Source organism: Juglans regia, chromosome 16 (assembly GCF_001411555.2).
Source record: "Juglans regia cultivar Chandler chromosome 16, Walnut 2.0, whole genome shotgun sequence".
In the NCBI taxonomy this organism is placed as follows: Eukaryota; Viridiplantae; Streptophyta; class Magnoliopsida; order Fagales; family Juglandaceae; genus Juglans; species Juglans regia.
The window spans coordinates 3,374,804-3,392,028 of record NC_049916.1 but is presented as its reverse complement, the minus strand read 5'-3'; the positions used below and the strand labels follow the sequence as shown (position 1 = coordinate 3,392,028).

The 17,225-nt window shown below is 36.0% G+C and overlaps 2 protein-coding genes across 2 annotated transcripts; both read left to right on the top strand.

The window, feature by feature from the left end:
• The first annotated feature begins 3,488 nt into the window (after nt 1-3,488).
• On the top strand, nt 3,489-5,092 carry LOC118344843. The gene is made up of 2 exons (XM_035686302.1): nt 3,489-4,679; nt 5,003-5,092. Exons 1-2 carry the CDS (start codon nt 3,698-3,700, stop codon nt 5,035-5,037), a joined length of 1,017 nt encoding a protein of 338 aa, XP_035542195.1. The 5' UTR covers nt 3,489-3,697; the 3' UTR covers nt 5,038-5,092.
• Nucleotides 5,093-10,028: 4,936 nt separating this feature from the next.
• Nucleotides 10,029-16,111, top strand: LOC109012458 (sulfate transporter 1.3-like). The gene is made up of 18 exons (XM_018994100.2): nt 10,029-10,185; nt 10,372-10,428; nt 10,551-10,662; nt 11,214-11,441; nt 11,540-11,676; nt 11,985-12,344; nt 12,473-12,521; nt 12,626-12,833; nt 12,983-13,157; nt 13,303-13,368; nt 13,457-13,570; nt 13,709-13,825; nt 13,928-14,054; nt 14,403-14,689; nt 14,794-14,984; nt 15,194-15,279; nt 15,378-15,454; nt 15,612-16,111. The coding sequence occupies exons 6-18, from the start codon at nt 12,009-12,011 to the stop codon at nt 15,753-15,755; spliced, it is 1,977 nt and encodes a 658-aa protein (XP_018849645.2). The 5' UTR covers nt 10,029-10,185; nt 10,372-10,428; nt 10,551-10,662; nt 11,214-11,441; nt 11,540-11,676; nt 11,985-12,008; the 3' UTR covers nt 15,756-16,111.
• The last annotated feature ends 1,114 nt before the right edge of the window (nt 16,112-17,225 follow it).

The following is a 17,225-nucleotide window of genomic DNA, read 5'->3' as shown; positions in this document are numbered from 1 at the left end:
ACGTCGAGGAGGAGGGTTGTTATAGTGATACATGAGATGACATCTACTGCTACCTCTGATGCAGTATGACTTTGTGTGTATGGGACCCACCATTGCCATGGTTTGCACAATTTGTCCCTTAATTGTTTTTTGCATTTATAATTTTATATAATATTTTAGTATCTAATTATTTTGCTTGTATGTTTTTTTAGCTATTATATTCTCAATATACTTATGCCAAATCCTAATGACCGATCTATGCTCATCTGCCTTATCTTCATCCCAAATTCCAATGGCTCAATCTCAAATCTCATATTGTTTAGTACTTTTAATATTTTGTATTTTAAATTTTTGTTTCATCTTTATAACTTTATAATTCTAATTTGTTTTATTTTTAACTTATTAATATTTCAGGTTTTATAACTTATTAATTTTTATGATCTTAATTTTCAGTCTCACAACAGTCAACACAACTCACCACTCAGTGAACTCACCAATACGGCGCCACCCTAAATTGATCAAATTGAAATGTTATGATTTTGTTAATTTACAATTAATTGTAATGTTGCTACAATAGTTAATAGTACAAATTGTAATATTTAATATTTTTAGAGGAGTTTGTAATATTGTAATAGTTTATTAGTTCTCTTAATTTATATAATTGTAAATTGTAATAACTTAGTACCTTAGTGATGATTATTACTTAATTAGTTAATACTTAATAGTATTAGTTGAAACTTAGTATATAGTTAATAGTTCTATCTATATATTTTATTTTTTGTTTGCATTTTTTAAATATATTTATTTCTTTTAGTTAAGTTATGGGCCCAAAGTAACCCACAAACAGATTCTGAGCCATTTAGGGCCCAGATAACTCCCAGTAGGAGTGGGGGCAGACGGATGGAGGTCCACCTCCGCATCCCGGGCAGCGGACGTGGGCGGGGTATAGGAAAAAATTCCCCACCCGCACCCATGCGGGTTGGCCCCATAGGGAGTGGGTAGCACCCCTAGTTCTATCCCATCTAGGTATTCCTTCATCAAGAATTATTAATTACTCTCGGAGTAAAAAATGACTAGATTCTCTCATCCTATCAATAAAATGTTATGTTGTGTAATAGGACTATCAACGACTCAATCAAGACTGGACAACCCAAAACTCACTACTAGCCAAATCTTCAATGAATCTCAAGTCCTGATTTTAATATAATTTTTTCCATATCAGATAATGTTAATTGCAATAGCTTTCAGTTAAGAAATATGTCTCATTATATATAAGCTTGTTGATGAATTCATTATCATCTAAATTGTTATATGGAGGTCAACAACTTAATCAGTTAGGCCAGTTCATGCCTAATCAACATATATAGTATCAGAATAGAGATTTTGGATTTGAATCTTATATCTACGCTTTTCCCTGTTAATTAATTACATATTCTACGTATTTAGCTCCATGAGAAAGTTGGTCAATGTGTGAGTGAGAGTGTTAATAATATAATAAAAACAATTAAAATCTACCTCTTCTCAACGACAAAACTTTTTAACATTCTTCAAGAATCACAAGACTTTTGCAGTGGAGAAAAGGATTTGAAAATGCATCTCCTCCATCAAATTGGAAAATGACATTTAATTATTCTCATAAGGTATAATAGTTTTTTTTTTTTTTTTAAAAAATCAACGACTTATTAATTAAAATCAAGAATAAATAATAGGAGAGGTACTAGGGCTAATTATTTAAACAAAGTATATGAAAATAAATATAAAAAATAAATAAATGAACTTTTCACGAATATAAAATATAACTCGATAATAAGCTCGAACTTAACTTTTATTCTAATAAAAATGACCAATATTTAATAAATTCTTGTCGTTTACGCATATGAAAAGCATATATAATAGATTAATAAAAGAAAATCACTTTTTTGTTTGTTATAATTAAAATGTGTGCTGATGATCTTCTCTCTAATCTTCAAGATTCACTTCATATTATAAAAAATTAGACATTTTTTAGTATTTAAAATCGCCGCAAATACATCTCGTAATCGTTGTTTTTTATTATTTTCGACGATTTTTAAATCGCCACAAGTTCGACGAAATCCTAAAAGCTATTTTAGATCAATATCGACGATTTTTACGATATATAATTTTACGGAACGGCCATGCAATTATTATATATTGGAAGTAGAGTATTATAAATATCTTAAAAATTCAGAAACACTTCAATTGATCACCAACGACAAGCAAACGACGACTCAAAGTCTTGTACGAATGATTGCATTGTTTTAATTTATTCTCGAAATTCAAAAGATCACACTATATAATAGTTCATGTCGCAATCTTGTGTGACTCGATGATGCTATTTACAAATCATTCACAGTCAATTACGTGCATCAGCTTGTTATGTTCCATGTCATCAACATCACACCACATGACCACTATAATATATATATATATATATATATAAATTAAGAGAGAGAGAGATGGACCATATAAGAATGGAATATGATGAGAGAAGGTGTAGATAGATCAAGTTCTCATTCGAAATGAAGCGTAGAATTAATGGGAGGAGGTCCCTCGTTTAGTGGTCTTTTTCAGCCCCATTTATTTGATACCGATACCATTTTTTTCAAGTTTGATTGGGACACGTACGTACATTAATTAATTAAATTAATTATTTCGAATTTCATGAGTGCTTGATCTCCAAATTTAAAAGATTATTCAAAAGTATTAATAATGCAATTGGGCCGGAGATCTATATATCAAGATCATTTCATCAATTTCAGGCCGTAAGAATTGAATTAGGAATATTTTCTTGCTTGAGAGGATCAGTCCATGCAAGCAAGGTGCGATCGATATTGTATTTACCGCGGGCCAAATTTCGATCATAAGCGAATCGACAAATTATTTTTGAGAAAATAACAAAAAAAGGATTGAAATAATATTTTTTTTAATTAGCCATTATTCTTTAATTTGTGTGATATTAAAAAACTCAAAAATTATTTATTATTTATTATTTATATATCTACTAATCATTTGATATCACGTCGCAAATTAAGATAATTGTTAAAAGATGCTTAGTATAAGTACTTATTAGGCAGTAACTCATGATGATCTATATTATGATCGATCGAACAATGTCTTAGTTTTCATTACAAAAGTCAAATGTATGTTATCTTTTTCAAGGATAAAGATACTTAATTGTGACTAAAATCCCACCGGCCACCCCCCCAATATCCCCTCCTCTCCAAAAAAAAAAAAAAATCAAAGATGGAGAATCATTTAGTCTAACTATTTGACAAGAAATCGTCAACAATGCCATGTGCATATAATTCATATATATATATATATATATATATATATATATATAAAATCTGATAGGAATGTTTTGTCGGTTAATCCTTGACTATAAAGGAGAGAGAATGATCAGTGAGATTTGTGGATGAGCATTCACACGCAAGGAAAGGAAAATGGAATAATAATATACTATTGACAGAATCATCTCTTCTCATAATTTAGTTTGCACAAAATCAGGGATTTATTATTTTAGGCAATTGTTACAATAGTATAGTTTCCTTATATGTAAATTTCCATTATTAGTTTCATTGTACGCTTATATATTTTGTAAAGCAGAACACAAAATCAATATACAGAATTATTCAAACATTTTTTCCCTCTTTCTTAACATGGTATCAGAGCCAGGTTACGTTTTCTTGGCATCACCATGGATGAATCCTCCAACCCGTCTCTCCCTTCCCTCCCTTCCCCTTATCTTCTTCATCCCTCAGATTCACCCAGCTTAACCCTTGTCAATGGACTCCTAACCGGCGACAACTATCCCAAATGGCAAAAAGCCATGACCCGAGCCCTCAATGCCAAAAACAAACTCTGTTTTGTTGATGGCACTCTCAAAGCTCCTGAACCTAATACACCCGAGTACACCCGATGGAACCAAACAAAGGATATGGTTCTTACCTGGATCCTCAACTCCATCAGCCCCTCTCTTGCGAATTCTCTTGAATATCACACCAACCCACGTGATGTTTGGCTGGACCTTTCCTCTCGGTTTTGTCATGGCAATAATGCCAGAATCTACCAACTCAAACGGACTCTATCTTCCCTACATCAAACCACAAATTCCATTCATGATTACTATAACCAAATCAAACAAATTTGGGATGAACTTGGTCATCTCAAACAAAGCACTAACCTCACAGCTTTACAGCAGCAAGCCGATGATGAACAGGTGTTCCAGTTCCTCCTCGGTCTCAACGATTCCTTCGCCTCTCTTCGCACTCAAATCTTAGCCATGGATCCACTTCCACCGATCAGCAAAGTCTTCTCTATTTTGTTTCAAGAAGAGCAACAAAGGTTGCTCAACGTTAGACCCCCTCAATCGGAAATCATGGCCATGGCTGTTCGATCTAGTGGACGCCCAAAAAACCCTTTCAAGTGCACGGCTTGCGGCAAAGATGGTCATACCCGAGATCGTTGTTGGACTCTCGTCGGTTACCCTCCTGGACGAAACCCGCGACCCAAGACCCAGCCCTCCATTCTCGGACAGCCTCCGTCTAGCGTCAATCAGACCACTGCCGTTTCATCGGCTTCAAGCCCAGTTCCTGGTTTGTCACCAGAGCTCTACCAGAAGCTTCTCGGCTTGCTCGCGCCATCTTCTTCTCCGATTGAGTCATCTGTGAACTTCATTGGTAACCTCTTCTCCCCTCATCTTGATTTTCCTCTCAATCGGCGCCTCCATTGGGTGGTAGACAGTGGCGCGAGCCACCATATCTGCCACCACAAGGAAGCTTTCGCCGATCTCCAACCCCTTGCAACCCCCCATTCGATTCGGCTTCCCACGGGTCAAGATGTGCCTGCCGAGGGTCTCGGCACATGTGTTCTCTCCCCTTCTCTCATTCTCACTCAAGTTTATTTTGTTCCCCTCTTAACCTTCAATCTATTATCTGTTTCCCAAATTGCCCTTCACAATTCTTGCATTATTACTTTCTCTTCTAATAATTGCTTATTTCAGGACCCACAGTCGATGAAGCTGATTGGAGCGGGTGAACTCTGCAATGGGCTTTACGTGTACCGTCCCGACCCACCTGTGATTTTTGCTGCTCAATCTACTGCTAATAAGACCCTATGGCATCAACGTCTAGGTCATCCCTCCAGTTTTATTATTCCTAAAATTTTAGATTCTCCTTGTATTCTTTCTAATTGTGATGTTTGTGCTCGTTCTAAACATACAAGATTACCCTTTCCAATTTTTGCTAATAAAAGTGTTTTTGCTTTTAATCGTATTTTTTGTGATATTTGGGGTGGATATCATACTTCTTCCTTATCTGGAGCACATTATTTTCTCACAATAGTGGATGATTTTTCTCGCACCACTTGGATATATTTAATGCGTTTTAAATCCAAAGCCTACACTCATTTAACGCATTTTTTTGCTCTTGTCAAAAATCAGTTTAACACCAATGTTAAAATTATTAGAACTGATAATGGACAAGAATTTCTCTCTCATCAATTTCAAACTTATCTTCTTGACCACGGCATTATTCACGAACGTACTTGTGTTGAAACTCCTCAACAAAATGGTGTTGCGGAACATAAACACCGGCACCTTCTTAATGTTGCTCGCAGTCTACGTTTTCAAGCACACTTACCCCTCCCTTTTTGGGGTGATTGTGTTCTTACTGCCGCCTACCTCATCAATCGCACTCCCAGCCGTACTCTTCAAAATAAATCACCTTTTGAGGTTCTCTTCAACAAAATACCCAACTACGATCACCTTCATGTATTTGGGTGCCTCTGTTATGCTCAAACTCTTCGTACTCACCGTGATAAATTTTCTCCTCGTGCTACTAAATGTGTTTTTCTCGGCTACCCTAGCACTCACAAAGCCTACAAACTCTACAATCTTGATACACGGTCCATTTTCTACTCTCGTGACGTCACCTTTCATGAACAACAATTCCCTTTTCAGAATATTTCAGACTCCTCTTCTTCTTCATCTCAAATCATTCCTCTTCCAATTCCTGAACTCACTTTATCTACTTCTCAAACACCTCTAAATCCTCCTCAAACTCCAGCCTCTTCATCTTCACCTCCTCAAACTCCACCCTCATCACCCCCACCTCCACCTGTCTCTCGTCCTCGCCGCCATACTACCCGGCCTTCCTATCTCCATGATTACATATGTCCCACTTTACACACAGAGCCCACGGCGTCTTCACCTGCTACAACGACTTCAGGTACTGTTCATCCTCTGTCTGCTTTTCTTTCTTACTCTCGCTTTTCCCCCTCACATATTACTTATTTAAATGCTCTCACCTCTTGTGTTGAACCCTCATGCTACTCTGATGCTCTCAAACATTCTCATTGGCGCGAGGCAATGTCTACCGAGCTCCAGGCTCTAGAAGCTAACTCCACTTGGACTCTTGACCATCTTCCACCTGGTAAGAAACCCATTGGCTGTAAATGGGTTTTTAAAACCAAACTCAAAGCTGATGGATCCATTGAGAGATACAAAGCCCGACTGGTTGCCAAGGGCTACACTCAAGTTGAAGGACTTGACTACCATGAAACCTTTGCTCCGGTAGCCAAGATGACCACTGTCCACTGCTTATTGGCCATTGCTGCTAACAAAAATTGGATCATTCATCAGCTTGATGTCAACAACGCCTTCTTGCACGGTGATCTTGATGAAGAAGTCTACATGATCCCACCTCCTGGCTATTGCACTCAGGGGGAGACCCGTGTTTGTCGCCTCAGAAAATCTCTATATGGCCTCAAGCAAGCCTCCCGCAATTGGTTTTTTAAACTAACTACTGTGCTTCTTGATGCAGGTTTTCGTCAATCTCAGGCTAATCATTCCTTATTCACTCTTATTACTCACACCAGCATCACTATTGTTCTTGTTTATGTTGACGATATCTTAGTTGCTGGCAATGATCTTCCCCAAATTGAGTTTTTCAAGAATCACCTCTTCACTCACTTCAAAACCAAGGATCTTGGCTCTCTGAAATTCTTTCTTGGTCTTGAAGTTGCTCGTTCTTTTGCAGGCATTTTTCTGAATCAGCGAAAATATGCTCTTGATATTCTTTCTGACAGTGGCCAACTTGGTGCCCGGACCGCCTCTTTTCCAATGGAACAACATTTGAAGCTTTCCAATGAAGATGGACCTCTACTTCCTGATCCTAGCATTTATCGTCGTCTAGTTGGTCGTCTCATTTACTTGACCATCACTCGACCTGACATTGTTTATGCCGTCAACATTCTTAGTCAGTTTATGCATGCTCCTCGTATTCCCCATATGACTGCTGCTACGCGTGTTCTCCGCTACATCAAAGGGAGCCCCGGCCAAGGCATTTTTTTCTCCTCTTCCAGTACCACTCAGGTTACAGCTTATACTGATTCTGATTGGGCCAGTTGCCCAACCACCCGTCGCTCCACCACAGGCTATTTCATCCAGCTCGGTACCAGTCCAATCTCGTGGCGCACAAAAAAACAGACTACTGTTGCTCGTTCTTCCGCCGAAGCTGAATACCGTGCTATGGCTGTCACAACCTGTGAACTCACCTGGCTAAAGCAACTCCTCACTGATCTTGGCATTCCTCATCCCGAGCCTTTCCATCTCTACTGTGATAATCAGTCTGCACTTCACATTGCTCACAATCCAGTGTTTCATGAACGTACCAAGCATATTGAGATCGATTGCCACATCATTCGCGACAAAATTCGCTCCGGCCTCATTAAAGCCATTCACACTTCTTCACATGAGCAAATTGCAGATATCTTCACCAAAGCTTTAGGACAAGATCTTTTCCACCATTTCTAATCCAAGTTGGGCATTACGAATCTTCATGCGCCAACTTGAGGGGGAGTATTGACAGAATCATCTCTTCCCATAATTTAGTTTGCACAAAATCAGGGATTTATTATTTTAGGCAATTGTTACAATAGTATAGTTTCCTTATATGTAAATTTGCATTATTAGTTTCATTGTACGCTTATATATTTTGTAAAGCAGAACACAAAATCAATATACAGAATTATTCAAACACTTTTTCCCTCTTTCTTAACAAGAACCTTGCTAGATACGAGAGAGTGCTTGTATCAAACTACGCATCCATGTTTACATAACTTTTTTTTTTTTAGAGAATAAGAATGTCCTCTTACTCTATTTCATGAAAATCGTTTTCGTATTCAATTCGTACTCACTACAAGAAAAATAAGTATTTGTGACGGATTATTTACGACGAGAATGACTATTTGCAATGAAAACAAACTCATTTTAACAAGAAATAGTCATTTTTACAAAACTAACTACAAATAAGTAGTTTTTTTGTAATGACTGTTTCATTCAACATATGCCTTATATATCAATATCAGTGGACGGTTTGATGCGCGAACTCACTTGAAAAAAAAAAGAAAATTTATAATATAAAGAACATATATGGTACGTACAAGCACAAGGAATTGAAGCTATGATGTTATGATCTGGACGTTTTTGTTGACTGTGGGATAAATTCATGCATGGATTGTGGACCATTTCGTTTCTTTAGAATTTAAAAAGTTGAACAAAAAGTACTGCATAACTAAAGAATTATATATACATGATGAATTCAGAAGACTTCGGTTAATTATAAGGAAAATCGACATGTAAAACATGATGATGTAAAGTCAAGGAAGCATTATCATAATAAGAGTTCTTAAATTAAATATCCTTGACGTTGTGACACCTTTTTATATAATATAGTTAAAGCCACACAAAACAACTTTATATCAACTAGCAAGCAAGGTGGTCCCTTTCCCCTTTTGCAACAAAGAAAATCCACACTTATCTTTGAAAGAGTAACTTCTATCTCTCGTTTGAATGAGTGGAGACAATTTTAGATAAATTTAATAAAATATTATTTTTAATATTTTTATTATTTTAAAATTTTAAATTATTTATTATATTTTATATAAAAATTTAAAATAATTATAATAATAAATTAAGATGAATTTGGATGATCTCGAATCTGCCCTGAAACAAGTCCCGATTCTTTCTCTTCACCACGTGTGCAACTATGTCACACACTGCCACGTGTACATGTACACAAATTAAGTCACGACAGAAATTAAAATAATAATAATATACCTATAATTATTCTCTTTTATATCTCTATATATATAAAGAGCCTATGAAACGAAATTTTTTTATTTTAATTGAAATTTCTTATTTTAACGAAATATGTTAATTTTCATTAACTTTCCATTCGTTTGTAATAATTACAGAATACAGGGATACAATTGTATTTTCATTTACATTCTATTTATGGTTACTTTTATAATTTCTGTTGGTTTCTATTTCACTATTAATATATTTAAATATGCTAATAAAGCAGATTTATTATAATAATAATCATGGATTCAATTTCTAATTTGAAAATACATTTTAATAGGAAAACAGATTTATGTAGATTTATATTTTCGTATTCATTATAATAAGAAAGCATTATAATAATTTACAAATAGTCTATCTTTCAATAACTTTTAAGATATATATTAATAATAAAATAATAAGATATATGTACTTTATTTTTATTTTAATAAAATATATTAGTACTTTGAACTGCACATACGTGTCTCAGACACGTAACATCTTACTAGTATATATATATATATGTATATATATATTTTTAATTGATTTTAAAATAATTAACGATTTTCTTGCAGAACACACGGCGTGGAGCTGTCTGTTTAGCCAAACTAATGACCAATAATTCCTTCCTTATAAGAAGACAAGATAGTGCTTATAATCATTTCCGTAGAGAGAAAAAACAAGATCAGTTGACTGCGGACTATCCAACCATTTTTTTTTTTTTAGAAAAACAAAAGAAATAAACAGAGTTTTTTTTTTTTTAATTTCTTGAACATTTTATCAGTGTCTTTAATCAAGTGGATACAGAGATTACTCTATTATTATTTAATATTTTATTATTACTTTTTTATATTTTTTTTTTATTACTATTCACAAATATAACGAATGAATAAGCGTCTTCCAAAGACGATGATTCTAAAATAACCAGTTTTGCGGAGAAGTTGATGCATGTTTTGTTTTCCCTGCAAACCAAGAAGTATCAGTATACAACTTGAATTTCGATTCACCCGTGTTTTTTTTTTTTTTTTTTGCCCTTTTTCTGTGACAGACTGCTACGTGAAGTTGTAAGAATTTAACGCAATTTCGGATTCATTGCACCTAGACGACTTCGATCTGGGCTCTTTTTGTTTGCTTTAATTTTCTTTCTTTCTTTCTTTCTTTCTTTCGTCGTCGTCTTCTTTATTTTTCCGGATTTTCTTTCATATAAACTCATGATTGATCTTTCGATCGGAATGAATAAACTTTTTCAGAAACATGAGGACCATCTAATGTGGGGAACAAAAAGGGAAGGCGGTAACTGATCTTGGGTATAAACTTTTATGTATTATATGAATTAATTATAATAGCCAGTTCTTTTTGCCCTTTTCTTCTCCTCCTCAATTTCTTATTAGACATACTGGTCGTTCATTTTTCTTTTACTTGCCTACAGGAACTTAGGATATGATCAGCTAAATTAAAGTGGAAGGGTGGGGAACCCTTTTGTCTAGGTGTAATCGAATCACCCACCATCAATGGCTTGCATGCAAAGCATATGAACGAAGGTGAGGGTCGACTCCATTTTAACCTTTATTCTCATGCATTCTGGAAATTAGGACCAATCAACACAAAAGAAGGAAAAAAATCTCTCGGTTTTGATTCATGTAAACGACTGCTTAAGATTCTATGCCTCTAGATTGGTTGGATTTTTTTCTCCCAACGTGTAAAAGACAATCTTTCTCGTACAATGTAGGTGGAGACGTATGTATTTAGGTTTTATGAAATAGAGGGTTTGATGTTTGAGTATTATGAATATCATAGTGATCAAATTGATGGCCATGACTAGTGTTATGAGATTGGTCAATTTCGCTTTTAAGGTAGTCCCGGGGGGCATTGATTCCTTCTTGAATTTGAAGGATCTAAATTTTTATCATTTTAATTCATTTCGGGAATATCATATTTTTTTTATGACACTTAAAAGTGAAGTTAAAAAGGCTTGGACGCTGTGTTTTTTTATGTCAGCGTCAATCGAAATTAATAGTAATTCCAATATCTACTGTAGCAAGGTTTATTGCATTTTCCATACACTTTGTTGACTTCAAGTTTTCTTTATCAGCTGCACCGCTTGAAGGGGGCTCTTTCAGTTGAAGAACCAAAACTTCTCTTCCTTGAGAAAGGGGGGAAAATAGAAGGGGACCTTATGATCTAAAAAGGTGGATGTGCTTCTAGTTTTTCAATTGCTACCATCTGTACTTGCAAGTCAATACCTTCTCAACCACCATATTTGAATCCATAAGCACCACAACTATGGAAGAGATGATTATGTGCTTACATCAGTCACAAGGTGCTAAAAAATCCCATCTGTCGGCTGCCTGCAATTAACAATTTTGTTCACTTGGCTGTTTAGCATGCATAATTTAATTTTAGGGGTCTCTCTTTCAGGCTGAGAAGTCTGACCAGAAATCCTAACAACTTAAATAAGAAAGAGCTCCCCAACATCCTTTGACATCAAGAAGGCTCTACGCTCTCAAACACTTTACTGTCCAAGTCTTCTGCTTGCATCTATTTACTTCGTTCAGGTAAAATATCCTCAACCATTAATTCTTACTTACGACTCTGTCTTGATGTTATGGTAGGTGTGGGTTCCATGATTTCTGAGACAAATGGTATGGAACCATAAGCTATTGAGGATGCTCAATTCTTTATTTTCATAATTTTGAAGTTAGGTGTTGTCATAAAATACATTTTGCATGTAAAAGAACCTATATTACTTGTAGTTTGGATTGCAAAATTTATAAGCGTTTGCTCCATTACTTTATTCTCCTTTAGATTGTTAGCATTTTGATATTTCTGGTCGTGACATCTCTATGCTTTTCTTGTGCTGCAGGTGGGCTAATTTTGTGTGCCTCTAATGGGTCATTCAAGTAATGAGGAACTTGAAACAAAAGATATAGACACCAGAAGTCTGTCATCCTCACGCCATCAGTCACAAAACTTCCCACTCATTCACAAGGTGGGAGTTCCCCCCAAGCAAAATCTCATCAATGAATTCAAAGCCACCATGAAAGAAACACTCTTTTCAGACGATCCCTTACGTCCCTTTAAGGATCAACCTAGGTCTCGAAAGTTCATCTTAGGCATCCAAACAATTTTCCCCATATTTGAGTGGGGGAGAAAGTACAACCTAACTAAATTAAGAGGGGATCTTATCGCAGGACTCACTATTGCAAGTCTCTGCATTCCTCAGGTAAATTCTCTGCCTGGAAGATATATAGATATAAAACTTAAGAGGAAAGAAAAAGAACCAAAAAAACATAAGAATCCCCCCCCCCAACCTGTATGCTGTTCTAACAATTCATTTGACTGGCAAAATAGGACATTGGATATGCAAAGCTTGCAAATTTGGCCCCACAATATGGATTGTGTAAGTTTCTGTACCACGCATGAACACAATGCATTTCCTATGAACTTCCCTCCTTGGACATATGACAAGGCTTCTATGTTTCTCGTTGTTCCAAATCAATACAGATTCCAGCTTTGTTCCACCTTTGATTTATGCCTTCATGGGTAGTTCAAGAGATATTGCCATAGGACCTGTGGCTGTGGTGTCTCTCTTGCTGGGAACGCTTCTTCAGAATGAGATTGATGCCCATACAGATCCAATAGGGTACCGGCGGCTTGCTTTCACGGCTACTTTTTTTGCAGGAGTCACTCAAGCCACCTTAGGATTATTCAGGTAATTCCTATTACTATTACCATCCCCACTCAGATAAAGTATTTTTATTCCTATTGGTTTTGCGTTGCTTATAATCTTCTTTCGGTCCCTCGAAGGATTCTAGCTTTCTGTCAACTGTGATTATTATGGTGGTTTGGGTTTATTGGCAGGTTGGGTTTCTTGATTGACTTCCTATCCCATGCTGCCATTGTCGGTTTTATGGGTGGCGCCGCCATCACTATTGCACTCCAACAGCTTAAGGGTTTTCTGGGCATAAAAACGTTCACAAAGAAAACTGATATTGTCTCTGTAATGCACTCAGTATGGGGCTCAGTTAATCATGGAGTAAGACCTCTCTTTTCTATATCTTCCTCACTTATTTTTGGCTCCTTTATCCTTTTCAGAAGAAAAGGTTCTGCAACGACATTTGAGAAGCTCAAAGTACAAACAAACTTTAAGCCAGATTAATCTTATATCAAACATTTTGCAGTGGAACTGGCAGACTATACTTATTGGAGGCACCTTTTTGAGTTTTCTTCTATTCGCTAAATACATAGTAAGAGCTCCTAATCACTAACACTATTTACCTAAAATGTTTAAGGCTGTGAATTATTTCTCTGATTCTCTCATATTCTGCTGAGCAGGGAAAAAAGAACAAGAAGTTCTTCTGGGTACCTGCAATTGCTCCATTAGTATCTGTGATCCTGTCCACCTTTTTTGTGTATATAACCCATGCTGAAAAGAAAGGTGTTGAAATTGTAAGCACTTACTCATCATTCTCTTTTTTTTTTTTTTTTGGACAAGATAGGTTGTAATGACAATCCTAATCATGGTAGGAACTGTAGTAGTAGTATTTACTGCAGCATTGACACTAACAGTGTAATTGGTATGTAAAGGTGAGACATATAGAGAAAGGAATTAATCCCTCATCAGTGAATCAAATATATTTCAGCGGTGAATATCTTGGAAAAGGTTTTAGGATTGGTATCGTGGCTGGAATGATAGCATTGACGGTGAGCCTTGCACAATCCATTTCTAATCAAGCAAATCCGGTCACTGATTCTTGTATCTAAGGCAATTTTCTTACATATATTTTCTTGGGGAAATTCTATCAGGAAGCAATAGCAATCGGAAGAACATTTGCTTCCATGAAAGACTATCAACTTGATGGCAACAAAGAAATGGTGGCACTAGGATCAATGAATATCGTTGGTTCGATGACTTCCTGTTATGTGGCAACAGGTGGGAAGGGACCAAGACTCAAGTCATGTGAACCTACCTACTTCCAAATGATGATGCTAATTTAATGATGGGAACAAATATTCATGTCCAACAAAGAGTTCAATCCCATAGGCCTTTGTTAGTGGCACAAGCTTAATTGTAGCTATCCTTCTGAGTGCAACCATTTAAAGATGGGTAAAATATATACTAAAATTCTGGCAAACAAAATCGAATTTTAACAACCAGATATATGTGGAGTTCCCTGACACACGAAACCCTAAATAAGTAATGTTCAGAAATACGTGGCTAAGTAGCTTGAAAATGATTAATATTTGCCTATGACTGATTCTATCTGGTTAATACTTGCAGGTTCCTTTTCTCGGTCAGCTGTGAATTACATGGCAGGCTGTGAAACTGCAGCCTCAAACATTGTGATGTCTTTTGTTGTTATCCTAACCTTGGAATTCATCACACCTCTTTTTAAGTACACACCGAATGCCATTCTTTCTGCCATCATCATATCTGCTGTGATCAATCTAATCGACTTCCAAGCAGCAATTCTGATATGGAAGATTGATAAATTTGATTTTGTTGCTTGTTTGGGAGCCTTCTTTGGTGTAATTTTCTCCTCTGTTGAGATAGGCCTCTTAATTGCGGTAAGAATTAAGATATCTACCACTCTTAAATTCCTCAGTGCCAATTGCCAAATTAATGAGTTGCCTTAACTAATGTAAATCATCTTCACCGTCTCTTGTGGCAGGTCTCAATATCCTTTGCTAAAATCCTCTTACAAGTCACCAGACCAAGAACTGCAATCCTTGGGAATATTCCTAGAACGGCAGTGTACAGAAACATCCAACAATATCCAGATGCAACTAAAGTTCCAGGCATTCTGATTGTGAGAGTTGATTCGGCAATTTACTTTTCTAACTCCAATTATGTTAAGGAGAGGTAAATGTGATCTCTATCTTGTACTAAGCTCGTGCTGTTCTCCACTCTTGATGATATGCAGGATTATATGTTGCATCCAAATGAAGGATAACATAAGAATTAGGGTTACTTTGAAGTTTCAGAATTTGCGAACTTGGTTAAAATTTCAGTAGCTTTGACGATGCTAAAGTCTTTTTTTTTTTTTTTAAAAAAAAAAAACTTTATTTCAGGATATTAAGGTGGTTGACGGATGAGGAAGAACAGAAAAAAGGAGACTACCAACCTAGAATCCAATTTTTGATTGTTGAGATGTCCCGTAAGCATTTATTTCACCCAGTTCCCAAACTCCATATGCCAGCACAAACTCTTGTTTGCATCCGAACTCATTTTTCATGTTGTTTTCTGTTTTTTCAGCTGTGACTGACATCGACACCAGTGGCATTCATGCCCTAGAAGAACTATATAGGAGTCTCCAGAAGAGAGAAGTTCAGGTATATGCACAACCATGCTAAAACCACATTTTCTGTAATATAAACTACTCCAAAAATTATGAATGTGCCAGCATCAAATACTTCCTTAAGAAACAATTCACACTACAAATCTGTAAGAGTAACTTGCCTTACCAGAAGCTCCCATGTTGTTTCTCAGCTCATTCTGGCAAATCCTGGGCCTGTGGTGATTGACAAGCTCCACGCTTCCACGTTTGCAAACTTGATTGGTGAGGACAAAATCTTCCTCACAGTTGCAGAAGCTGTCTCATCCTGTTCTCCAAAGATGGTCGAAGAAGCTTGATAAGGACGGAATGTGATTGTTGTATGAGATAAAATGAAAAGCAGAAGCTAGGAAGGATAGGAAAGCAGGTCTTGTTGAGTCATAGTGGGTGGTGACGAGGTCATTATAAAAGTGGTTAAGTGGACTCTGTGATCATAATCCCAGAGAGAACAAAAGAAAAGAAAAGAAAAAAGGTGCATAATTGCGCACTCAAAAAGCGATGAGGTGTTATTTTATACTTTCAAATTTTCAGAAACGTCAATAGAAATCTAACTGCTTCAGACGCTTCTGTAGAGGAATGTTTTCTTCCAGTTTTTGAATGCTTTTTATCCTTTTCACGAGAAACAAAGCCTCAAGTGCCCTATTGCTTGCTTCAAGTTTTTCTTATTGCTCAGCCCCCACCTTACAAGACTGGACAATTGAATTCATAGCAGTGGATAGCTTCAAACAGCTTGAATGGAAGCATTCTCCTTGTCCGACTCCACCCTATCTCTTCGTTTGTTTTCACAACTCTTCTTAACTCATTTCGTCTCGTTTAATCATTACAAATTTTTTAAATTTCCACGCAAAATAAATTAAAAAATTTAATTTTTTCAAATCTCAAAACAAAAATAATATTAAAAAAATATACATTCTAATAATATTTTATTTAATTTTTAATTTTTATCTTTAACTCATTTTATCCGTGAAAGTAAAGAAATGCATCTGAATAGGATTCCCTTTGCATCATGTTAAAGAAGGCTCACTTTCATGATTACGGTTTTCATGATTGACCTCGGCTGGACATATTGGTCCATTTTTTTTTTTTTCTTTCAGTGTATGGGGTCCATTTTCCTGATTGAACGTATTGGTCCATAAAATTATGATTTTTCTTTCTTTCTTATTTAGGCCAAAAGACGAGCTTTCACAACATAAACTCATAATTAAAAGAACAATAAAAAGGAAGTCTTTAGAAGATAAATGATTTGAAATCATCTATGCAAATCAGTTGCTTTGGCATCAAGTCAAATTAACTTAGAAGAAGTGCCTAATGCCTATGCCCTTGTTGAACAGCTTGTTCTGACCAAGCCTGGGCTGGTGGAGTTGTTTCATACCTCCAAACTTACAACTTTGATTGGCGATCGAGGACATGTTCTTCCAGACGGTAAGAGATTGTTGGAAGAAGCTAGCCAGCTACAACTAAAGGGAATGTAGTTTTTGCATGAGAGAAATGATCAAATGCATAAATAGTCAGCGGTGAAATTGAATGGGGGAGGAAGAAAAGGTCTTGAGAAAGCATCGTGAAAATGGAAAGGGTGGGAGAAAGACTCGTTTGAAAATTGTACACCTCATCTCAATGAGTGATAACTAGGGTGGTGGGTTTTTTTTTTTTTTTTTTTTTTTAAAGAAAACTATCATCATTCATTAATTAGATAAACTTATATCTATGACCGAATACATTTTGAGATGTCTCCATATCAAATATGACATCATAAATCAAAATAATGCATT

Excerpts from the sequence above, each read along its gene's own strand:
- LOC109012458 (XM_018994100.2), top strand. The coding sequence starts at position 12,009 with ATGGGTCATTCAAGTAATGAGGAACTTGAAACAAAAGATATAGACACC. Across the intron at positions 13,571-13,708 it reads AAAAGAAAGGTGTTGAAATT|GTGAGACATATAGAGAAAGG; the intron begins GTAAGCACTTAC and ends TGGTATGTAAAG. Across the intron at positions 14,985-15,193 it reads TCCAATTATGTTAAGGAGAG|GATATTAAGGTGGTTGACGG; the intron begins GTAAATGTGATC and ends ACTTTATTTCAG.
- LOC118344843 (XM_035686302.1), top strand. The coding sequence starts at position 3,698 with ATGGATGAATCCTCCAACCCGTCTCTCCCTTCCCTCCCTTCCCCTTAT. Across the intron at positions 4,680-5,002 it reads GTCATCTGTGAACTTCATTG|GACCCACAGTCGATGAAGCT; the intron begins GTAACCTCTTCT and ends TGCTTATTTCAG.